Here is a 26,325-nt window from a genome sequence, read left to right on the forward strand (position 1 = left end):
TCAACAACCATGTAGATGTATATATTTGACACATTATGAAGAAGCAAAATAGGAAATTTTATTCAACAAAGCAACAAAAGTTCAAACATTCAAAGCCAATACACAAGAGGTGAATATTGTTACATTAATATTGGAATTTGTATCTCAGAAAGTTGTCCGTTGTTTTACTTAACAGATCTGGACCATAAGTTAAGTAGGCAGACAAAATTAGTGAGCATGGCTAAAAGGTGTCTAGAAAAATTGCAAGACGACTTTGGAAAACAAAATCGTACAGCAGATTAAATGATCATTCCCATCGACTCTGCACAATCAAGCACCCATTTTCACTAATCCTAATTAATCTCATTTTATTCCCCCACATTCTCGTTAACTGTTCTCCGAATCTAAAATTCACCCACACAAGGAACGATTTACAGCCACCAATTAACCTACAAAGCTGCATATCTTTGGCAGATAGAATAAAACATGAATCACGGGAACATGCAAATCTCACACTAACAACAGAATCCAGCTTGTTGGAGCTTTGAGGAACCACCATGCCACCCAAAGGAGGAATGAGATTGCTCCAAGCTTTAGGTAACTAATTAACAATCTCTTAAAAATTTCCCAATACTAAGAGGGCAATTGCTTTTGTACAGGTGGCATGTGATAAAATTATTCTCGCCTTTGAAAAATTAAACCTTAATGTCTCAGTAAATTAGCACATTAAGAATTCCTCATCTTAGGTGTGTGGCCACTAATTCTCACCCTTTTCAGCCAGAAACCAGTGGATGGGCTGTAGCAGCAGAAGACCACGAACATACACACAGTGGTCTCTTTGGTCAGGAGGCACCCAATAAGATGGTGACTGAGTGTATATTCTATTCCTGCTGCTATTTTTACATTCTTAGCTTATTCAACTCATCCATTTTTGCAGTAACAATGAATACGTAGTCATAATATTCTTAATGTTTGTTCTTTCAAAGCAAATCAGGGCAATAGAAAAAGTCCAGCTCAAGCAAAATCAGTAACAGAACAACGCTTTTCATCTTTCATTCCTAGCTTTGGTTAACCTTACGTTGTTAGTCTAATAAAAGATTAAGCAGCTCGTGGACTATTTCATCTGTGAAGACTGGAACACCATTTATTTCCTGTCATGGCGCTGCATATCATAGACTACTGAAAATACCAAAAAGAATGACAACAATGCATACAGCATTAATTAGGTGAGTGATGACTAACAGGTGTCCTAAATATTGACAGCACAATCATTCAATCTCCATCAATTCCTGTTACTGGGTCTACTTGGCATTGGTCTCACGTCACTGACAGCTCTTTGTTAGAAGGAGAGTAGTCCATAGATTTGATAGATCACCGAAAGACAGGTGGGTCAGATCATAGTCATTTGTTATACTCCTAATACGAAAAGGTTGTAGCAGCTTCAAGAGAGGGAAAAAATTAGTTTGCTAGTGTCTCTTAATGCACAGATGAAGTATAATGATTACTTCATGCTAATGTAACAAAGCATGAAAGCTAGAATGCAATGCAGTAAACATCACAGCTATTGCTCCTACCATTACAAGAAGTATTTTGCAAGTCCAGTAGGATCTGCAACAAATTTTCTTTCACCTCCATAACCTTCAAGTTAACAGTCATATAATTGTAATTCCTGAAGACAATGATTCTAACCCACCGGGAATCTATTCAGCACATTAAACATGTGCTAACTGTTACTGATGCCTTCTGATGAAGACTCAGCTTTGGCCATAACCACAAGGTATTCTTGCTAACCAGTCAATCTTCTGTGCTAATATTCAGTGTGGGAGAATTTCCCTATTGCCCTTTATTTAATGGAAAGAAAACAGTACAGCAGCTTGAACAGAGAAACATTTCCAAAGGCACTGCAGCAACATGAGGAAAACAGATGCTGAACCAAAGGAGTAGATTGGAAAGATGAGCTAAAACTATAAAACTGATCTTTATCAACAAATTTATGAGTTCGTAACATGGAGTGAATGGAGGAATTCTCCGCCAGTGCGTCAGAGGATACACTGTTTTTAATTGGGAACCTGCTACGCAAAACAAGAAAGCACCTGTTTCACTGCCAGCAGAATGCAAGATGCTGCAACTCCTCCTTCATTTTCCCACACTTGTGTTTCTATCTTTCCAATTTCAAGAGTATTGACTGACGATTCATTCGCTCCTCAGCCACTCTGCTTTACCAGCTGGTCTTGTGTAATGAAACAAGGATAATTCGCAATTCATTTTAAAATAGTTGTCCGGAGAAGTCCAATCATAATAGGAGGGAATTTCATATTTAGCTTCTCATGCACAGTTTGAAGGTGACACATTTAATCATACCGATACGTAGGATACATGGGGAAAAAAGACTGGCAGGAATGCAGTGAAATACCTCAATGCTGAATGGACTATGGTGCCACTGTGAAATAAAGACCCCTTGGTAAAAGTGAGTTTACAATTCGAGTTAAGGACAACACAGAGAAAATGTTGGAAGCACTCTGCAGGTCAAGCAGGATTCGTGAGGAGAGAAACAGAGTCAACATTTCAGGTTGAAAGTCCTTCATCTGCAATAGACAAGTGAGAAATGAATGTGTTTAAAGTTTTAGGAACTGGGGTTAGGAGGAGGTTTGAGACATAAGAGAAAGTTTCTATAACGAAGTGACACCTAAGTGGCAAAGAGACAATAAATTTTAAAAAAAACAGCAAAGACAGAAGAAATACATTGAAACAGAAAGTTACAACTTATGTGTGGAGAGAGTGCATGAGGGAGAAAATATATCTTAAGTTTAAACTAGAAGTATTGTCAGAGATTGTAAATTTCTTCCCTCACAGATTGAAGAACAGTACTGACACTACCGATGAATGATCTCGGCCCGAAACGTCGATTGTACTCTTTTCCATAGATGCTGCCTGGCCTGCTGATTTCCTCCAGCGTTGTGTGTGTGTGTGTGTGTGTGTGTGTGTGTGTGTGTGTGTGTGTTGCTTGGATTTCCAGCATCTGCAGATTTTTTTGTTGTTTGTGACCGACAGGAAATGCTTGTCTCAATTAATAAGTACAAAGATCTCTCCGAACCTTAGGACACCTTTGCTTGTGCTCACAAAAGAAAACACTGAAAGAATTCCAAAAATGAAAGGGTAGCGAGAAGAAAAATGAGACAAAAAATGTGTTCTGAATGGGGTGGCTGAGAGAAAATAGATGCAATGAGTACTGTCTTCCAAAGTCTCCTGTTTTCTGGAAAGCAGCCTTTGCAAATAGCTAACGTAACATTGCTCTTCTGGAAAGGACAGAGATAGAAAACTAGCGGCCTTTAAGCCAATTAGCTCATACAAGCTGTCAGAAGGATGCTTGACTACATTATTAAGGATGTAATAAAATCACTTAGAAAAGCATGACATATTTATCAAAAAATGATTAAAGCGCTTTACATATGTAAACAGCAGGACAGATAGAGGGAAACTAATGTTTATATTGTGTTTGGAATTTCAAAATACATTGTGCAATATACCGTAAAATGTCATGGCACATGATAAGGTGTCATAGAACTCTGTTGGCAACCATAACAGAAAGATCTCTGGCCAACAAAAAGTATTAATAAATATGGCACCTTCAGTGAGTTGCCTTAGGAATTGGTTTTATAACCTCAGATATTCCCAGTTTATATCATTGACTCAGATGAGGGGACCAAATGTAATGATGAGTAGAGTGAAAAACTGGTGGGAAAGTAATTGACAAGGAGGGACTAAAATACACAGGTGGACAAACTGATGGAGGATGGTAAAGTAAGAGGAATACACTCAGTGTCCACTTTATAAGGTACCCCCATACCTAATAAATGTGGCCACTAAGTTCATGGTTCTCTGCTGCCATCCATACACTTCAAGGTTCGATGGATTGAACATTCAGAGATGCTCTTGACAAACTTCCTGGAGTTCTTTGAGGATATAATGAGCGCAGTAGATAGAGGAACAGATGGACGCTATTTACTTGGATTTCCAGAAGGCATTCGATAAGGCACTACATAAAAGACATCCATAAGATAAGGATGAAGAGAGTTGGGGGTGATGTGTTAGCATGGATACAGGATTGGGTAACTATCAGAAAGCAGAGAGTTGGGATACATGGGTGTTACTCTGGTTGGTAATCAGTGGTGAGCGGTGTACCGCAAGGGGTCGATGCTGGGTCCCCAACTGTTCATGATATACATTAGCAATCTGGAAGAAGGGACCAAGTGTAGCAAATCTAAGTTTGCTGATGATACTAAATTCAGTGGAAAAGCAAATTGTGCAGAAGATACAGCAAGTCTGCAGAGAGATATAGATAGGTTAGGTGAGTGGGTAAGGGCCTGGCAGATGGAGTACACTATTGGTAAATGCGAGGTCATCTACTTTGCAAGGAAAGTTGAAAGAGATTATTATTTAAATGGTTAAAAAAAATGCAGAATGCTGCTGTGCAAAGGGACTTGGGAGCGTTTGTGCATAAATCACAAACGGTTGCTTTGCAGGTGCAGCAGGCTATCAAGGCAGCAAATGGAATATTGGCCTTCATTGCTAGAGGGATTGAATTTAAGGGCAGGGAGGTTATGCTGCAACTGTATAGGGTACTGGTGAGGCCGCACCTGGAGTACTTGCAGTTCTGGTTTCTTTACTTGAGGAAGGATATACTGGTTTTGGAGGCGGTGCAGAGGAGGTTCACCAGGTTGATTCCAGAGATGAGGGGGTTACTATAAACAGAGATATAGTCACCTGGGACTATACTCCCTGGATAGAAACACATAAAATTATGAAAAAGATAGGTAGAACAGAGGCAGGAAAGTTGTTTCCACTGGCAGATGAGACTAGAACCAGGGATCAAGGCCTCAAGATTCTGGGGAGTAGATTTAGGATGGAAGTGAGAGGAACTGCTTTTCCCAGAGAGTGGTGAATCTGTGGAATTCTCTGCCCAATGAAGCAGTGGAGGCTATCTCAGTAAATATATTGAAGACAAGGTTGGATAGATTTTTACATAGTAGGGAATTAAGGATTGGAGATGAGTCCATGGCCAAATTATAGAATGGTGGAGCAGGCTCGATGGGCCAGATGTCCTAATCCTGTTCCTATTTCTTATGTACGCTACTGTTATAACGTGTGGCAATTTCAGTTAATGCAACCTCCATGTCAGTTTAAACCAGTCCGCTCATTCTCCTCTGACCTCTCTCACTAACAAAGCAATTTCACCTACAGAACTGCCACTCACTGGATGTTTTTGGTTTTTTTTTTGCATCATTCTCTGTAAACTCTAGAGACTGCCGTGCGTGCAAATCCCAGGAAGTCGGCAGCTTGGGAGATACTCAAACCACCCATTCAGCACCAACAATCATTCCACAGTCAAAGCCACTTAGATCACATTTCTTCCCCATTCTGATACTTATCTGAACAATAACTGAAACTCTTGACCATATCTGCATGCTTTCCTGCACTGAGCTGTTGCCACACCATTAGCTGCTCAGATATTTGCATTAACAAGGTGTACCTAATACAGTGGCCACTGAGGGTATGATATTGTTCACTCTGGGATAAAGAATAGGAAAAGAAGAATCTTATTTAGGTGTTGTGGTTCAAAGCAATATGAATATCATGTATTAGATATGCAAATTCAGCCTTACACAGCAAGTAATCAATTTAAAGAAACAAACTCAAAATACTGGAGGAACTCAGCAGGTCAGGTAGCATCTGTGGAAAAGAGTAAACAATCAGCGTTTCAGGCCGAGATCCTTCTTCAGGGCTGAGAGGAAAGGGGGAGGATGCCCAAATTAAAAGGTGGGGGGAGGGCAGAGGCTAGCTGAAAGGTGATAGGTGAAGCCAGGTGGGTGGAAAAGGTCAAGGACTGGAGAAGAAAGAATCAGGTGCAAGAGGAGTGTGGACAATAGGAGAAAGAGAAGGAGGAGGGGACCCAGGCGAACGTAATCCCTTTTTGCAAGGAGAATTGGATACAAGAGTAGTTCAGTCTTGCTGCAGTGGTTTAATAAGATGTTTAAGAAAGCTTCGATTCATTAGATTTATCCTGGCATGAGGGGTTTATCTAATGAGGAAGTATTATGCAGTTTATAGCTCAACTCTCTAGATTTTAGAAGCAAGAATATTGAAATTCCAAGGAGTAGAAGGATACATGTCATGAGATTCCACTTTGGTGGGCCTATGGAGATTGTTTCAGAATAAGCGGTTTCCCATTTAATACAGAAAGAATTTTGTTTCTTTGAAAGAGTTGCAAATCTTTGGATAGTTGTAAACAGTGACCAATTAAGTATATTCAAGTCTGAGACAAATTAGATCTTTGGGACTCAAGGGTGATGGCTCAAATGTCTTGAAGGGAGAGTCAAGTGAATAAATTTAGGACAATCTCCCTTGGTCCTTCTAGCACATTTGAAAATTGTATTCTCATCCAATCTCTGTAAGAGCACTGGGCTTTCTTAAATACCTTTTTCCTCAACAAGGATGCACCAATGGAAGCTTCTGTGCTTTTGAAAAGACTCATTCTTTCCCAGCACTATTATCTCAGAAACTGAAAGTTTATTTACAAATACTACTAACCTCTGCTCCTTCACCTTGAATCCTTGTCAATCAGATACAGAAAACTAGCATGAACTGCAGAGGTCAATCTGTTCCTGAGTTCTAATATAACACTGAGGAATTTGTATTGAAACTTTTGCACCCACATAGTGCTTTTTATGTATAAACTACTGCATAAACTGGCATGCTACAGAATTAAAAATGTCAAAGTTCAGAAGTATTCATGTATTTTCTTGGTGTTTAGACTGAAGATTATTTATTGCAGCACTACTATAGGGAGATTTTGAATTACAGATCTTAAAAAACGAACATTTCACGTGTTACAAGTATTCTACATGGGCAATAAACCTAAATTGGAGATAAATATCAATTTAATTAGTGGAATGACCAGTTTGTTTTCAAAAATGTTTTTTTTTGTAAATTAAATAAAGCTTTGAAATGTTCAGAAATGACTGATTGCAATTAAACAGAATGTGAACGTCCAATGTTTATAAAGATATTTACATTTCAGAATTTAACAGTGTTCCCTTTCATTGAAAATACACAGTTAACATGAGCTGAGCATGCTCGTGTGTCAATTAATTTCCATGCAAAAATGTTAATCAAGGAGCTTGCCGTTATTTGAGTTACATAACCTCTGTTGTACCAATAAAGTAGTTGATGACTAATCATTCAACAACTTCTAAATCACAAGTTTGAATTCTTTCTTTAATTAATGTGAAGTGTGCAATGGGCATTCCAAATTGGCCCTGAGAAAATATTGTTGAGGCAAATTTTTGAACTGCTGCAGTCCTTAAGGTGGAATACTCCCATGTGTACAGTGGAGTCCATAGGACCAAGTGTGTTGCTGATGTACTGCAGAATCCAATTAGGAGTCAGCCACTTTCTGCGGGCCTGGAGGTAAATATGGGCATGACTGGTAAAACAGGAATACAGCAGGTCAGGCAGCATCTATGGAAGGAAACGGAGAGTCAACGTTTCGGGTTGAGACCCTTCAATTCCATCGGTCCCTAAATGAAACATCAATTGTCCTTTTACTTCACAGGTGCTGCCAAATCCATTGAATTCCTCCAGAATTTTATGTGTTGCTCGAGATTCCAACATTACCAATCTCTTGTGTCCTGACTAGTAAAAGATGGTTTAAGATTAAAAAGTTATTCTGATGCACAAATCCAATACACAGTCAAAAAGGATACATCTTAGTAAATTCTGAGATTCTCATTTAAAGGAAATTTTAGTAAGTGTTTGTGGCAGGTTATTGACAAAGTCGTCTTAATTTTTCTTTCATTACTAATCACAAGATAACCTGGCCTCCTCCTACATAGTGTGACATAGCTGAGACAGATGCTTGAAACAGCCAACTAGGAAGCCGTGATATGAAGGGTTTGACATTACCTGACCTGGTCTAAGCTGGACATGCAAAAGTATGCTGTAAAGGGTCATATATGTAACAAAAGGGTCATGGCTTTAATTTAATATAGTGTCTATAAGGAAGTGTATTGAATTTGGACTGGGATTTGTGATGGGGGCGGGGGGTAGGACAGAAGATGTATTTCCACCTTCCATCAGCCCCTGTCCTTATAAAGTCAACCAGACCCTGTGAAACTCTGGCAACTTGAATGGAGCCACCAAATACTGCACCTCACTAGCACTTGATTAGCTGTCAAGACGTTTCATGTGCTGGAGAAAAAGAACACACAAGGAAAAGACAGTTGAGAGAAATTTATTCAACTTGACAATTTGTCTTTCATCTTTCAAGTTACCACGTCGACCATCTGTCTGATCATAGACTCAGCCCAGAATAAATTGCACATTTATTTATCACCCTTGGGTAAGTGGAAAAGTTCAGCTTTCTAATACTAACTCCGTCACTCTGATCTTTCATTTTTGGATAATATTTCATGTTCAGTGTTCCAATCACCACTATTTTGCATTGAGTTCCAATGACCATTGTTTTGCCTTGCATGTCCAGAGAGTAAACAATGCTACATGTTGCTTGATTAATGGGAACATTCATCCAAAAGTAGATTATCTGGAACACTTAAGTCTATGAATGGAAATACTAACCAATCTTTCTCTACTAGACAATGGAGACAAGCTGCTTTACACAAACTATTGTGCAAATTGTGATTAGTTAACCAGGTCCAGAATAAGAATCCAACCTGGGACACATTATGTGGAATAGTTTTCCCTTGACCATTAAGTTCTGATAAACCCTTAAGAGTTACCATAACTTCCAACCAAACTTTATCTGATGATACCACTGAACAAAGCTCTCAGTATCAATTCCCGAAACAGATGGAATTTCATACGGAGGAGTACCACAAATTACAACAAAGCCTATACAAATTATGCCACATCAAAATACAGGAAGCACTCAAGGTTTGCGCAAGAAATGATGACAGCTCTTATCAAGAGAAAAAAAAAGACCAACTCTTTCATTCTTATTGTACATGAAGGAGTACTTCGCAAGCTCTACACATAGCACAATAGCGACCTATATTACGAATAATTCTTTGGCTCTCTAAAACTCCAAAATAAAAATAAAAGTAGGGGAAAGATGACCTAATGTTTTGCATCCACATTTTGAGTTAAATATACTTTTAACAGATGTTCAAAGATACAATCAAGGCCACTTGTAATTCAGTTGTTTCTGTGTGGATGGACACCAGTGACCTAATCTTCCCCCATCTTGATCTGATCGTTTATTCAGCTGCTAACACTCTTCTCTTCACTTTATATTCAACTGCCTTCCTCTCATTTGTTATAGGCATCCAAGTAAAACTCTTCGGTGCCAAGCTAATATGCTCAGATGTTACAGCTGATATAGAAAGCACCAGCAGGCAGGGACTTAAGGGATGGATGCAAAAACGAAAGACAAAAACAGCATGGACAGACCCAAGACAAACAAAAGGAACTTCAGAAAAAGAGTGCAATGAGGGGGAAGCATTTCTTTGGTAGACAGACGAGATTAGCAATTTTTTTTTACATTTTAATGATAGTAAATCATTCAATTGTTACTGTTCTGTCCAAAGTTAATCAGATCCAGATTCTGAAGAATTTAAACTTGTCTTATTAAAAATATTCAATTTTAAAGAAGAGTTTGCTTTGAAAATCTCATAATGCACCACAGTCACTTCATTATTTTGAAATGCAGTTTGTTTAGTATTTTTCTAAACAATTGTGACTAATTTCTGTACACAGCAAAATCCCGACATTAGGTATGTGATCAGTTAATCTACTTTGTAAGATCACTAAAGGAATAAATATTGATGAAGAACTAAATGACCATGTTATGTTTCGTTGACGTTAAAGTACTGTATATGAATCTATCCACCAAATAATAACTAATTTGTGCACTGAACATTCTGTGTGTCTTTAACATTTTATTATGTAATATTATTTTACCTTGTTCTACCTCAGTGCATAGTTCAATGATTTGGTCTATATGAACAGCATGCAAGATAAGCTTTTCACTTATTTTGGTATATGTGACCATAATAAACCTATACCGAATGATAACTTTCCTAATAGATCCACTGTTGTTAAAATAATGTCCAAGACATCACTGATTTGGCCAGCGATGAACATTTCCTACTGCATAAAGGATCTTTTCCATTCATCTACAAAAGCTAACCAAGTACAAGATCTTATCCAGAAAGCAGCACTTTCCTCAATATTGCAATGATGAGTAAAACTAAGTTGTGTGCTCAAGGCCCAGGGCAAGGCTTAGATCTGCCCCAGAAATAAGCAGTAATTCACTGTGGTACACCTCCTGCATTTAGATCTCTAACCTTCTTTGGGCAACTATATAAAACAGAACACTACAGAACAGTACAGGCCTTTGGCCCACAATGTTGAACCGACCATGTAACCTACTTTAAGATCAATCTAACCCTTCCCTCCAAAATACCCTCCATTTTTCTATCATCTATGTGCCTATCTATCTAAGAGTTTTATAAATGCCCTGGCAGGGCATTCTATGCACTCACCAGTCTCTGTATAAAGAACTTAACTCTGACATCCCCCTACACTTTCCTCCGATCACCTTAAAATTATGCCCCCTGGTATTAGTCCTTAACCAAACATATGAATAAAGTCACTACTTTCCAACATATTTGCCATGTACACAGTGAGACACAGATACCTATACCTTAAGAAAACCTGGTCTAAGGCAATGTGCATTCTCCACATTAGCATCCAAGTCCATCCTATGCTAACTTTGTATACATTCCTCTCTTTTGTACTTCATTGCTTCTCACAAGATCTTCAGTTCAACCAGGGTAAGCAAAGGTATGCTTCCTCTAAAAAAAAATAACTCAACCTTATTCAAAGTACGAGCTTATGAATATGTGGTTACGAAGGTATGCAGATGTTGCCCATGCAACAGCAAAGCTTGCACATGTGCCCATCAGGTTGAATATCCTATAAATGCTCCTAATCCCAAACATCTCATGTCAGGACAGGTCCCGCATTCTCACCGCTCTTGAGAATAAAGAATTTTACATCCAATTCCTTGATTATCATCGAGTCCAGGTAACACAAACCTTGGAAGGATTTATTTCTGTATTAGCTGACGGAAATATCCACCCAATCCAGCCATTTACTCCATGCATTTGAAATTGATATGGAAGGTTTCACTTAATGTGTATGATGGGATAAAATTGGATCAGTGCATTTGGTGCTTAAGAGCTTACAAGAGACTCTTGACCCAAATTCTCAGGAGTGTTACCAGAAATGTTCAACAGTCAGCACTGTTGAAATCCTACGTACAGATCTCTCCGAAAGTGATCTCTCCATACAGAACAGTCTCAATTAACTCCTAATCATATGCCAACTTTTTGAAAGGTTCATCTGCAGTGATACTTAAACTCTAAAACTTCCTCAAGTTAATCTTAATGTTTTTAATTAGAAATTTGACAATAAGTTTAAAATTAAAATTTGGAGTATTCTTTTTGAAGGCTAATGTAACTGCAGTATCGACTAAATTAATACTTAATTTCACATTGATATATAACTAGTACTAGTCTTAAATAACTCTCAAATACAGATATTTTTGAAACAAAGCCAAAAGCTGTTTCGCTGTTCACGTACACTCAGTGGCCATTTTATTAGGTACACCTGTACTCCTGTTTGTTAATGCAAATGTTAAATCAGCCAATCATGAGACAGCAACTCAGTGTATAAGCGCATGCAGTCATGGTCAAGAAGTTCAGCTGTTGTTCAGACTAAAGATCAGAATGGGAAAAAAATATCATCAAGGTGACTTTGACCATGGAATGATTGCTGGGGCCAGAGGAGATTGTTTTGAGTATCTCAAAAACTCTTGAGATTTTTTTTAAATGCTTAACAGTCTCTGGAGTATACAGCGAATTGCATGAAAAACAAAAAATAAGATCCATCGAGTGGCTGTGGACAAAATCACCTTCTTAAAGAGAGAAGTTAGAGGAAATTAGCCAGACTAGTTCAAGCTGACAGGACGTGGAAGTAATTAAAATAACCACGCATTACCACAGTGGTGCACGGAAGAGCATCCCTGAATGCACAACACAGCAAACCTTGAAGTGGATGGGTTACAGTAATAGAAGACCTCAAACGTACATTCAATAGCCACTGTATTAGGTACAGGAGTTACCCAGTAAAGTGGCCACTGAGTATAATAACCTTAACACTATTTTCCTTAACAGCACAATTCCCTGTTAAATAATACATTTTGGAGCTTGCAGGTCTGGCCAGCGATGAATACTTCCAGAAAGACTGCAAGGAACTATTATTGGGGGATGAAGCAGTTGTTAGCGCTCACACTGTAAAGGTATCGTTCTACAATAGAATGAAGAGTTGGGAAATAATTAGTAACATTCAACCTCTGATTTCAAGATACAGTACAGCAATACAATAGGCAAAAAGGCATACAACAATCACCAGCATAAACTGAACTACAAATAAATTACAACAATTCCTTTTAAAGTTAGAATGTAAGCAAGCTTTCCTTTTCTGAAAATTCTGTCAATTAGAAATACAGTCACTGAGCTGGCTATCTTCGCTATTCTAGAAGGTGATTCTGTCATGAGGTTTATGATACTATCATGGTGGTAATATGATGTTTCCACTGTTTGCTCTTTTAAGTATGAAGCTGGATTGGTTTAGTGCAGGAGAATACAGATGTCAGTATAATAGGTATGGAAGTGAAAACAGTTTAATTGGATTGTTATATCATAACATGACATGGTGTTCACAATCTTCAACTGAAATGAAATGTTCTGGGGATGAAGGACAAATTGATCTGATGAACAGCTGAATGTTTGAAGTAATTATGCTACTACAGGTAATGCTTTATTGAACTACAAAAGATAATATGGTTACTAGTTCTGACAATGGCAAATATCAAGCAACAGACACAAAATGCTGGTGGAACTCAGCAGGCCAGGCAGCATCCATAGGAAGAAGCACAGTCGACGTTTCGGGCCGAGACCCTTCGTCAGGCAAATGCCAGTTGTGTGCTTTGCAGAGCCTCCATTATGAGCCAGGCACAGATGAAAGGCCTGATTTGCTACATGCACAATGTGCCTGACAGAAAAAGGCTACTGACAAGTTTTCATGTAATAAACTAAACACCTATAAAATAAGTGGGTTTCTGTTGACAGCAGGATTATTTAAAGCTATTACCCTGCCAGACCCATTCCATGATTACAGAATTTTCCCAAAGACTAAAACTTAAATGTCTATGTTATGAAGGAACTTAATGCACTTCAAGTTTTTATACATTGTTGTTAAAGGTTCAATTTATAACAATGAATTTTGCATACAATTTGGCTGCAAGGAACAGGAGGGAACTGAATACACTTCTTCCTATTAAGGTCAACTACAATTTAAAAACTGTATAAATATTTAGCAAACTCCCAATCAACCTTAACAACCTCATCAGAACACGTAACAGGTCCAGATGCTTAATGCATTCATCTAATTTTGTAACAAGCCAGTTTTATAGCACTACATTTTCCCTCATCCAAGAAGCCCACTTCATCTGTGGTTAAGGATTTTGACTGCAACCATACTGTTGTTGTGATTACAGACACCAACCACATCTTGGATCACAGGAGCATTCTTTCAATCAGTAGTTGTGGTCATGTGGTCAAGTGTATTTTTTTACATCAATGTTACCTTTTAAGACAAGACCCAAATGTCGTTGAGAAAGGTGCAGGGGGAAGAAATTAAAATAAATCCCAGATGCATGTCTAATGCAATGTATAAACTATATCAAAACAAAATAATTACGGAGGTCCCTATCAGCACAACCAACATGTGTTTTTCCAGGCAAAATGTTAGTAAATGTATAATTTAATTTTGTTGCGTATGAAAACATGATTCGCAAATGATACAAGACCGAGATAGAACAAGTTTAAGAAGCTTTTAAACTTCTATATTTCTTTAAAGCAAAGGGGTATTGAAGAGATAAAAAGAAAAAAAAATGGAAGAAGCTAAAAATCTGTATTAAAAGCACAGATGGGGTATGAACAGGCACCAACCACTGCTGCCTGTAAGGAGTTTGTTCGTTCTCACCTTGACCGCATGGGTTTCCTCCGGGTACTCGGGTTTCCTCCCACAGTCCAGAGATGTACCGGTTGGTAGGTTAATTGGTCATTGTAAATTGTCCCGTGATTTGGCTAGGGCTAAATTGGGGGGCTGGCGGATGGCTCGGCTCGAAGGGCCTATTATTAAGAATTTTAATAAATTTAAAAAAACACGAAAGCACCTATGGTGAAGTCTCTACACCAAATTGGGAAGTGTAGGGATAGAGTGAGTACAAGCAGACAAGAGCCATATCTGAAGAACAACTGAAAGAATATGTGATCTTGTTCAAGTGTTGGTTTAATGCAATTCACAAAAGCTATCAGGAACCTTCTCTATCCTAAGAAGACTGTCCCCTGGTGTAAGAAACTACCTCTTGTGTTTCTAGACTACTGCACCTGAACTTCCAACATTGTTTTTTTTAAAATATCAGAAGTTGGGAGTTCTGATTCATGTTTTGAATTCTGATCATATATGTAAGAGCTCCACAGCCGGGGAAACGCTAATGTCCCCAAAAGCAATGCCCCAAAAAGGCAGGATACATCATTAAGGGCACACACCACCTAGGACATGCCCTTTTCTCATTGCCACCATTAGGGAGGAGGTACAGGACCCTAAAGACACATGGTCAATGTTTTAGGAACAGCTTCTTCCCCTCTGCCAGCAGGTTTCTGAACAGACCATGAACACTACCTCACTGTTTTTGCTCACAGTTTTGCACTAATTATATATTTAAAAAATCATAAACCTGATTCTGATTCTCAGAAAAAAAATAACTTAAATAGATCATCACACGAAACATTAATCCAGACTCTCCTGTGAATTTCATTTTATAATAGTCTGCAATCCTTTATAATCAGACTAAATTAGCAATTTTACAGTAACATATCAAAACATTCCTTTCATTTGGCATCTCCTCATTCCTACATAATTTCCAATTCCTTGCTCTTTTGTACTTCCCATGTGCCTTTTTATTGCAACTGTCTGTTCACTTGAACTATTCTTTAGTGTCAGGCATGTAGAATGGAAATAGGCTCTTCTGGAGCAATTCCCCGCCAAGTGTCGCATCAAGTCCCCATCAAGCACGCAGCAAACTCACCAAGCTCCCATTTACACTTGTCCTACACTAAACATTTTTTTAAAACGCCTCCCCACATTCCCATTAGCTACCCCAGGGTCGATACCAACCTACCTACTGGGAGCAATTTAGTGACCATTTAACTGCACAAACACACACACTGTGGTTGTTGTTGTTCGTCCATCGTAGACATCGATGAGGACCTCGACACCATTATGACGGTGTCAAGACTTGCGCGTGATTTGGATTTAAGTGAGGGAGAGTTGCGCAGCGTCAGCCTCACTCTCTCTTCCCAATTCCCATCTGGATTCAGTGGCAAGACAGAGTCTAGACGGCTGGAGATGGGACTAGGCGCAGTGGATGACCAGGACGTCTTCTGTGTCTTGTCCTGCTCTCCACGTTCTACGACGCTTGCAGAGACCGCCTTTTTGACCGTTGGACCTTCCATAGGTCTCGTCCGCTCAATCCGCCGGAGTCTGTCTTCACATGCTGGGATAGACAACTCCCTATCTCTCCGAGGGTTTGAGACCCGTCGGCTACCCTCACCTGGTTTAGCCGGCTAGTTGAAGCCGTTGCCCGGGGTGTGGCCGCTGTTGCATGCAAACAGCTACGGGGAGCCACAGGTGAGGGCTGAGTGCCAGGCGGGGACCAAAGGTGGACTAACCGCCCTGAAAAGGACGCGACATGTTCCCCCACCAGAGGTGCTACCCCTCCCTGACACCCCATACACACACTGTACATGGGAGAGGAATGGTGCACCTGAAGCAAATCCATGCAAACTCCACACAGACAGCACTGGGGTCAACTCTGAACCCAAATGAGGATGCAGCTTTACTAGCTGCACCACTAATGATAACAAAAAAAAATTACAGTCATTCTCTGAAGCTAAGTATTTCTCTCCATTTAGATTTGTCACGAACTTAAGTCACCCAAGGTTTCCCCAGTCACTCAAGTGCTGGGAAAAGTTCTGGAATACAAGTCTTCAGCCAAAGCGTGAATTTCTGTGGGCGGGGAGAAAGATTTCCTTAACACTCTGAAAGTGTGGTCGGCAGGTCTACCTGCCCACTCTGTCACCCAGCACAAGGGCGCTCTGGAACCTGCGCCCACTCGAATCCAGACTACAAGACGTTAGCACCCGAGCGGAAACACACGCTTCCAGCTGCACTGCCGTTTAACGAGAAGTCAGCAGTTTTTTTTGTGTGTGGTTAACGGGTTTCCTACCAGAGTACAACTTTGCTGTGGGCGTTAAATCTACAGACATTTACCTGCAATTTATTCCCAAAAGGTGCATTTTAAAAGAAAATAATGCAAACTATTAATAAACTTTCTAGAGAGTCGACCAAACCCGCTGTCTACAATTTGCATTTTATCATAAGTGATTTCAGATCCTCAATAATCAAGAAAGAGAAACGTCGCTTCATGTTATGGGAAGGCTGGATGGAGGAAAATACTGTAAAATCAGCGGGAGTGGTAGTATTTCTGCATGTTGCGGCCGAGCTGGTGTAAATATGATAATTATTGTAAGGCAAGAGACAGCAACATGGATAGAATTGTAGACTGCTGCCGCAAAGACTAGAATAGCAATTTTAACGGTGCCAGCAACCAACGCTTTAATCTATTCCGCAATTCGAATTTTAAATCCAACTCTGGACACTCAACACTACATCAAATGTTAACTCTCTCGGCGCCGGCGCTGTTCTGTGAAATATCCCCGGACTTTCTCGCGCGCATTTCGTAGATTCTATATTTGTGTCTGAACGTATCGGTTGAAGCATGTCGACTAGTCATAAATTATAACCAGAGCAGCAGAGAGAACTCAGAAAGACCAGCGTGGTACAGAGGAGGGAAACGTCGTAAATGTTTTATTGATTATTTACGAACCACCTCTTTAAAACAAAGGTCCCTCATCCACTCCACTGTCTGTTTCCATTAAGGTCTTCGAGACTGTCTGTGCACCCAACTTGCATGAGCAATTTAACCTCCAAACCCCTGGGCAAGCTGCCTGCTACTGTTGGGGTACTTGAACAGTTACACCGCTGGTTGGCTGGAAGTGGGTGGGGACTTACAGAGTAGTGCTTACCTGGAGGACAGATGCAGGCGCCAGGGATACCACGGGCCATTCTCACCTTAGGTAAATGCTCCTTTAGTTTCTGGAGGGAAAGTTTAAGAGCACGGCATCACAAGCAAATACTACACGGACACGCATGCACAGTTTTTCTTTTGCCCAAAAAGTAATATCCCTTCCTCCCCCATCATAAATAACCAAAAACAGCAATTCCACACGGAACTTAACCTAAATAAGTTCTTAAACTATAATTATTATGTTGGAAACTCTGTTGCGAATAGGTTGATGCTGAAAATCGCAGTGATTGGTACTTTAAGGGTGGGGAGGCTTCAGGCTGGACGATTGGGTGCTAAATCCTTTAAAGTGCGTGCCAATTGTAACAACGTGAAGTTGCAGGCGGATTTTTTTCTAGGCATTTGCAACAACCAACTAACTAAGCATGTGTTTTGGAAAAAAAGTTGTTGGAAAGCAGAGTGTTTGTCTAACCTCGCTTCAGGGGCTGACTGGGAAAGATTATCTTTATTCGCCAACTACAATTAAATACACAATCATAATCACAGTAAAATGCAGGGCTCTTTGAAACACGGTTAACACTAGCGTTTTGTTGAATTTTTTTGCGCTTCTGTAGTCAGCCTCATCTAAGACAGCCGTACACCAACCTCGGTCAATAGCTGATCCACTCTGTTAAAAATAGCCGGTTCCATTTGGTCCATTGAGAACCAAGCCTGATAAACCTGCCTTTCTTCCTCCAAATGCGAGACGCGGGTTTGGAGATCTGAAGTCCTGCAATGCACTAGAATGCAAACCCCCAGAGACACAACTGACAAGAGGCAGCAAAAAACCCGGGGGAGGTCTAGACAATGTCGCAAATGCTTGGAGATCTGAGATGCGCTACAGGTCCTTCGACACGTTGGACGGACCGTCTCTCGTGTCCTCTCCGGAGACCCTTCCATCTTCGCTCAACGTACTCAACCCTTATCGAGCCCAGACCCGCAGTAACAATCGCGGACACATGAGAGCTGCTCCGGGAGAGCTGGCCGAGCAAATCTCTCCTGAAGGAAACAGTTCCCTTTTAAAAAATCTGTTGCTAATTCTCTGGATCTCCCGTCGGTCGCAGTGTTTGCTTGGATGCACTCTGCAAGTAAAGTGAACGTGAATGGTTCAAGTCCTCCGCAGGAGCCCTGGAACAGATAGGCTGTCCGCAATTAGAGTATCCACAGAGATGTCAGGATCTGAACAGTACTGAAACCATTCCCTGTCTTAACGGGAACATAACACAGCCACTGGCTGCTCTGGTTTATCAATGCTATTTCCAGCCATACGTCTGCTTAACATAATTTATTTATTTATTCAACGTGACAGGGCGGGTTTAGGGTCGGAACCTCCACTTTGATCATGAGTGACGCGCAGCCTCCCTCCCCCAAACGCGTCGGATTATTTTTAACCGCTCCCGGGGATTTTGCTCTGAGGCTCCAGCCACCAGCGAGGGGAAAAAAAAAGCCTGAAACGCTCCCGCTGCTTCACTCCACGTTGTAGGCAGTGTTAGAGAACACAATCCGGACAGAGAAGGCAGGGGGAGTTCGGAAAGACCAGCAGCGTCTCGTCCGATTTCGGCGATCATAGTTTAAAGGCAGGGCCGCCGGTCCTGGTGTGTTCCTCCCAGCACTCTCCCCGGTTAGTGTGTAACACAAACATGAGTCTTTACCATTTGGCAGCTCCCTGAGGTATAGGAATTCACACTGACCTCAGCAAACCATTCACAGCCTTTCAGCACCAATGGAAATGAACACTGGGGACTGCAGCGTTTTCAAACCCAATCATCAGATGCATCAGACCACGGGCTGTATCCAATTTAGCGGGAGGCTGGCTGCTTCAGAGAATAGTTCTGGGCGCCAGGAAAGGTGAACTTATCTCCACAAGAGAGACTTTAGGGACGCAAGGGATACTGCAGATGCTGCAAATCTTGAACACAACACGCACGAATGTCCTGATAAAGGGTCTCGGCCCCAAATGTAGACTGTTCATTTCCCTACTAGATGCTGCCCGACCTGCTGAGTTCTCCCAGCATTGTGTGTGTGTGTGTGTGCTGCAGAAGATATCGAGGTTAGGCGAACCTGATGGGGATTTTTACAACTTGAAGTAACTTGAGGGAGGTACTTGTGCGGTAAAGGTCACTTTAAGGATGGATAATCACTAAGTTAAATGCATGTGATCGTTGCGATTCCGTCGAGGGTGAGCTGCCTCACTAACGGTCTCCGACCGGTGTAGCAAACTGCAGTACATACATAATACCTTCAGAATGCCCTCAATCCGATTTAACCTCTGAGGATGCATGAGGAAAACTGACGACCTGTTACCGCAGGTCAGATACTGGAGCTGGCCTGTTGCTCTGCCGCTGAAGGGCAGATGTTTGGAGCTGAGGGGGCGGGGGCAATGCACGCACATTCAACTCAAGCGTGGGTGTAAGAAATTGTTTAATCCCACTCATTTAAACTTGATCGATAATGTCAGTACATGTAAATAGAGCCATAGAGTATTGAAACAGGCCCTTCAGCCCAACATGTTCACAATAATCTTTTTGCCCTTGATACTAATCCACTTTACCTGCTTTTGGACTGTATTCAAAGTTTGAAATTGCATTTATTATCAGAGAATGTATAAATTGTACAACCTTGAGATTTGTTATTTTACAGGCAGTCACTAAATAAGAAACCCAAAAGAACCCCAAAAAAATAAGACTAACCACCCCCCTCCCCATGCCCACAGAGAAAGAGAAAAAAAACGCAAAACAAATCATGTAAACAATAGAAATGAGCAACAACAACAGCATTCTAAACTAAATTGAGTCCTTAGATCCAAATCCCTAGAGCAGCCCAAATTAGGACCAGAGCCTCTGTATTCAGTTTGTTGTATTAGCGGGTAAATCACTGCTATGGTTCTATGCATTGCCTTTTTAAATGTCTGCCTAAATGCATCTGAGATGTGGTAACTGTATCTAATTCCACCACCTCCTTTGGCAGCGCATTCCAAATATCAACCATTTTTAATGTAGAAAAAATCTACTCAGATTCTCCTTCCCCTCACATTGAAGCTGTGCCCTTTTGTTTATGGCACCCCTACCACCCCTCCTATGATTTTGAATATCTAACCTAAATTATAAACCTCCTTTATAATTTTACATATATATCTATCAGGTCAGGTCTCAACTGCCTCACTTCGGGAAAACCAAGCCCAGCTTGATCCATCTCTCTCCAGAACTGAAGTGCTCCAAGCCTGGCAATGTCCTGGTGAATTTCTTCTGCACTCTCTCCAGCACAATTACTGTACATCCATCCTGTTCTGCAGTGACCAGGTGTGGCCTAACCATTATCTTGTCACATAACATCCCAACTTCTTGTGTTCTATGCCCCAACGTGCAAGTACACTTTCTACTCCATTGTATCACTGTGCGTTTCCATATTCAGGGAACAATAGACTTGGACTTCTAAATCCTTGCGATTATTAACATTTGTATTGCCTCTGATGTGGACACAAAAGACCACAGGTGCTAGAATCCAAGCCCAGCAGGTCAGTCAGCATCCATGGAGAGAAATGGACATTCAAGGCATTGGGTCAAGACTTCATCTGGATTCAAATATATCCAACCTCTATTTGACTTCACAAACTTGCATTAAGTGGGATTAAATTTCAATAGCCAATGCTCTGCCCAGTTTTCCTTCTAATCTCTATCCTGTCACTTTAGAAAAATATCCTCACTATCTATAATACTGCCAATTTTCTTCTTAATTATACCTCCTACTTTCACATCCGAGTTGTTAATATATATTTAATAACAACTTGGATGTTACATATATATTATAATATAATGTTATACATATACATATAGTACTGTGCAAAAAAGGCACATGTATATAGTTCGGATGCCTAAGACTTTTGCACAGTACTGTAGTAACTTTATGTATTGCACTGTACTGCTGCCACAAAATAAAACAAATTCATAACATGTGAGTCTTGATAAAGCTGATTCTGATATGGGTCTCTATTGTGGACTGAGAGTGGGAAGGGGGCAGGAAGAGAGGAATCATTGTTGGGAGAAAGGGAAGGGAGCGGAGAGGAAGTGGGAATCCACAGGGGTCAGTGTTGGGACTACTACTTTTAACGATGTATGTCAATGATTTGGACTATGGGATTAATGGATTTGTGGCTAAATTTGTCGATGATGCAAAGATAGGTGGAGGAGCGGGTAGTGTTGAGGAAACAGAGAGACTTGGATGCTTTAGGGGAATGGGCAAAGTGGCAAGTGAAATATAATGGTGGAAAGTGTACGGTCATGCACTGTGGTGGAAGAAATAAACGGGCAGATTGTTATTTAGATGGGGAGAGAACTCAAAATGCAAACACGCAAAGGGACTTGGGAGGATACCCTAAAGGTTAACCTCCAGGTTGAGTCGGTGGTGAATGCAATGTTGGCATTCATTTCTAGAGGTATAGAATATAAGAACAGGGGTGTGACGTTGAGGCTCTATAAGGCACTCGTGAGACCACACTTGGAGTATTGTGTGCAGTTTTGGGCTTCCTATTTTAGAAAGGATATACTGACATTGGAGAGGGTTCAGAGAAGATTCATGACAATGATTCCAGGAATGATAGGGTTACCATATGAGGAACATCTGGCAGCTCTTGACTATTCCCTGGAGTTCAGGAGAATGAGCGGGGCTCTCATAGAAACATTCCGCAAGTTAAAAGGCCTGAACAGATCAGTTATGGCAATGTTATTTCCCATGGTAGAGGAGTCTAGGACAAGAGGACACGACTTCAAGATTAAAGGATGTCGAGTTAGAACAGAGATGCGGAGAAATTACTTTAGTCAGAGGGTGGTAAATCTGTGGAATTTGTTGCCACGAGCGGCTGTGGAGGCCAAGTCATTGGGTGCATTTAAGGCAGAAATGGATAGGTTCTTGACTAGCCAGGGCATCAAAGGGTAGGGGGAGAAGGCAGGGGAGTGGGGAGGGCTGGAAGAATTGGATCAGTCCATGATTGAATGATGGAGCAGACTCGATGGGCCGAATGATGATGCAAAATGTTTTATTTATTTTTATTTCTCTTTACCTTAAGGGTTTTAATTACAGGTCCTCCCCAGCTAGCAAAAGCTGAACTTATACACAAACCATACGCATGAATAAGTATTCAGGAGACCATGTGATGGATTTGCCAGCTGCTGCCAGGCTGCTGGCATTATTTGCTGGGTGGAAACTTGGTTCATAACCATATTTCCTGCTTGCAAATTATCTGGGTTACAAAAAATTCATAGGAATGGAACCCAGTCATCACCCGGGAGGACCTATAATGCTTTAAGACATTTTAAATACATTTTTTAATTGATTTTTTTTTCAAAATCAGTTTGACCTAGTTTTAAAAGTATTTGGTTGTCTGAAACATTGAAAAACAGTGGCAGGGAAGCAACTGGGTGGTGTGGCTGTGACACCTCAGGATCTGCCAGCTGAAGCCCTGTCACCACATCCACAACACTTGGACTGGTGGGCTGGTCAAAAATCAAGGCCTTGGCAACATTTGGAACCACAGGACTGGAAGAAGTTTGTGCTGCCATTGAGAGTAGTGCTGAAATTTCAGCTGAGGCAAAGTAAAGCAGGAAAACATATCGGAGTTACAGAAACACTGGGACAAAGCAGTGGGGCAAAAGGCCAGTTTTTGCTCTGTGACACTCTTCATGAAATTGTTACATTTTATTTTAAATACATTAAATCGGCTGTTTCCAGGTCATCACTAGTCACCCATTAACATCTTACAGGCCCTGATAAAGGGTCTTGGACCGAAATGGCAACTATTTATTCCTCACTATTATTGCTGCCCAGCCTTCTGAGTTCCTCCACCGCTTTGTGTGTGTATTGCTCAGGATTTGCAGCATCTGCAGAAGTTGAACATTTTACAGATTCTGTTCCAGGGTTGTTATTTCATCCATGCTGACTGTAACGAGATTCTTTTTATCAATTTTGCTTTTAAAAGCTGTTCAATGATTATAAGTTTTAATTGTAAGTAGTCAACAACTTAATTCCAGTTTTAATTGGATTATTAAACAATTAATAGAAAATCGACTAGCCTCATGGAAATGTTTTGCTTTTAGTTTTGAATGTTATAATGGAAAATATAGTGGATTCTAATCTTAAATAACAATGAGGCAGCCTACAGAGAAGTCATCACCCTGACACAGTGGTGTCAAGAAAACAACCTCTCCCTCAATAACACAAAAAGAAAAGAGCTAGTTGTGGACCACAGGAGGAATGGAGACAGGATAGCCCCTATTGACATCAATGGATCTGGGGTTGAGAGGGTGAACAGCTTTAAATTCCTTGGCATAAACATCACCAAGGATCTCATGTCGTCTGTACATGTCGACTGTGTGGTGAAAAAGGAACAACAGCGCCTCTTTCTCCTCAGACAGTTGAAGAAGTTTGGTATAAGCCCTCAAGTCCTAAGAACTTTCTATAAGGGCACAATTGAGAGCATCCTGACTGGCTGTATCACTGCCTGGTATGGGAACTGTACTTCCCTCAATCGCAGGACTCTGCAGAGAGTAAAGTGGACAGCCCAGCGCATCTGTAGATGTGAACTTCCCGCTATTCAGGACATTTACAAAGACAGGTATGTAAAAAGGGCCCGAAGGATCATTGGGGACCCAAGTCACCCCAAACACAAACTGCTCCAGCTGCTACCATCCGGGAAATGGTATTGCAGCACAAAAGCCAGGACCAACAGGCTCCAGGACAGCTTTTTCCGCCAGTCTATCAGACTGCTTAATTCATGCTGACACAACTGTATTTCTATGTTGTATTGACTATCCTGTTGTACATACTATTTATTATAAATTACTATAAGATCCACATTTAGGCAGAGACATAACGTAAATATTTTTACTCCTCATGTATATGAAGGATGTAAGTAATAAAGTCAATTCAATTAATTGGGACTTTCAGTTAATCAGGGCAGCAACTTACTTCAGACAACTCTTAAAGAACAAAATCTAATCGAGAAAATAACCAGAAAACCCTTCATTTATTTGGGCCAGGAGATGGTTGCTGTATAGTTTCTAACTAGTGTCAGTCACGTGAACTTCTGTGTCCAATGGAAACCACTCCGTGCTTACAGCAAACAGCTTTTAAATAGTGTCAGTTGCATGTGTTTCTGTTCAAAAGGCAGTGATTTTTTGACCCTGATAATTGGTGAGAAATAAGCAGTAAGACCATTCAAAATTTTTTTTGCTCACTGGTTTCAATCATGCATTGAGGCTTGACTGTGCTAGAAATGGCAGGCAGTGAAAACGAAATGATTTCACTACTTCAGCAGGTTAGGAGCTATAAAGAATTTGAAGGTAATGTCAGTTATCTTGAATGTTACAATGAAAATGAAGATTTGGAGGATACAGTCTTTGAAAGCATTGTTTGAAGGCAGTCCATTATCTGCACTAGATATCCATGCTCATTTTGTTCATTTATAGTCAATCAAAAGAACACAGCAGATAAATTCCTTGGTCGATAACTATTAGGAACTAATACACAATTTTATAGTACTGTAGTAGTATTAGTAGTATCTTAATTTGTTCTATACTTCATCTAAGTACATAATTTGTTACTCAATTTGTCTTTTACCTTCTTTACCTATCCTCCCTGTTAGATCGCTAAATACTTCCGTAAAGACGTTGAAGCACATCTCACTTTTCAGAAATCCATTGGTTTTTTAAACCTAATATGATCCTGTGTTATTGACTCCCAAGATATTTATCAACAAGTGAAGCAAAGGGTGTATAATTTCCTGGTTTATCCCCAATGCCTTCTTTGACTAAAAGTAGTTGCAATTTTTCAGCCTACAATCCTCTGGCACAGATTTTATTTCTAGTTGGTTCTTTGTTAGTAATTAGAAGTGACTGAGTATAGCACTCTGTATGTATATGGGAAAACATCTGCCGTGCTCTGCTCTTGTGGAAAAGAAAGTAAGACAGGAGTTGGCTGTTGGACCTGGATTAGAGGATCACACTGTGCTTGCACCAGATGTGGCTGTGCATTGCAGTCACCTTCCAAAATCTAGCTTTGCTTGTACCTCTGCAAACAAAATTTATACTGCATGCATAACTCACTTGTTTTTCTTTAGAAAAACTGTTGTAACAAAACAGTATGAAAAATGCTGTGTTGTTTACAGAACTATTAATAGATCATGGCAGCACCTCTACTTTCTAAAAAATTTGCAAACATTCAGCATGTCATCTAAAACTTTGACAAACTTATGTTGATGTCGGGTGGAGAGTATATTGACGGGTTGCATCACAGCCTGATATGGAAACAGTAATGCCCTTGAGCACTGCAGGAAGCTAAAATGTGTTGGGTTGTTTCTGGTTTCTCTTGGCATTTATCATCTTGAATTTGTTGATTCTTTATTATGTATTTTTGATAATTTTTTTGTGTTAACCACCTGGTCCTGTATTGCCACAAGGAACCCTTCTGTTTCTGAAAAGAGGTCTCCAACTCTGGGCCAGGCATTTGACGCTTCCTTGTCGACATCTCGTCTGCTCTGATCATGTCTTCCATAGAGGGGCATGCTGTTCTCTCGGTTAACCTTTTCTTCTGTAGTGATAATTTCTTCATTTTTCTGGGTAGCCTTATGCTATAGATTAGATTAGATTCAACTTTATTGTCATTGTGCCAAGTACAGATACAAGGCCCATGAAATGCATTTAGCATCTGACCAGAAATGCAAATAATAGTGTTATTTACAAAATAACTGCGAATAAAATGTAAGTGCTACAGCGCACAAATATAAAAGTACTGAGACAGTACAATATGGGTGCAATACTGCTTAGCGCTGTGATGTGAGGTTCATCAGGGTCACAGCCTCAGGGAAGAAGCTCTTCCTAGGCCTGCTGATGCGGGAGTGGAGGCTCCTATAGCGCCTACTGGATGGGAGGAGAGTAAAAAGTCCATGGTTAGGTTGAGATGCAACCTTGATAATGTTTTTTGCCCTGCCCAGGCAGCGTGTATGGTAGATGTTCTCAATGGTG

The 26,325-nt window shown here is 40.5% G+C and overlaps 1 protein-coding gene across 1 annotated transcript in view; it reads right to left on the reverse strand.

Moving 5' to 3' along the window:
- LOC140212086 (collagen alpha-1(XIII) chain-like) overlaps positions 1-18,571 on the reverse strand; it is a 132,564-nt gene extending 113,993 nt beyond the window's left edge. Inside the window, exons 1-2 of the mRNA XM_072282590.1 lie at positions 17,918-18,571; positions 17,274-17,343 (exon numbers count right to left, since the gene is read on the reverse strand). Of these exons, the coding sequence (XP_072138691.1) occupies positions 17,274-17,343; positions 17,918-18,211 (364 nt within the window). The 5' untranslated portion in view covers positions 18,212-18,571. The remainder of the gene's footprint in view (positions 1-17,273; positions 17,344-17,917) is intronic.
- Positions 18,572-26,325: the final 7,754 nt, after the last annotated feature.

Source organism: Mobula birostris, chromosome 18 (genome assembly GCF_030028105.1).
Source record: "Mobula birostris isolate sMobBir1 chromosome 18, sMobBir1.hap1, whole genome shotgun sequence".
NCBI classification, from domain to species: domain Eukaryota; kingdom Metazoa; phylum Chordata; class Chondrichthyes; order Myliobatiformes; family Myliobatidae; genus Mobula; species Mobula birostris.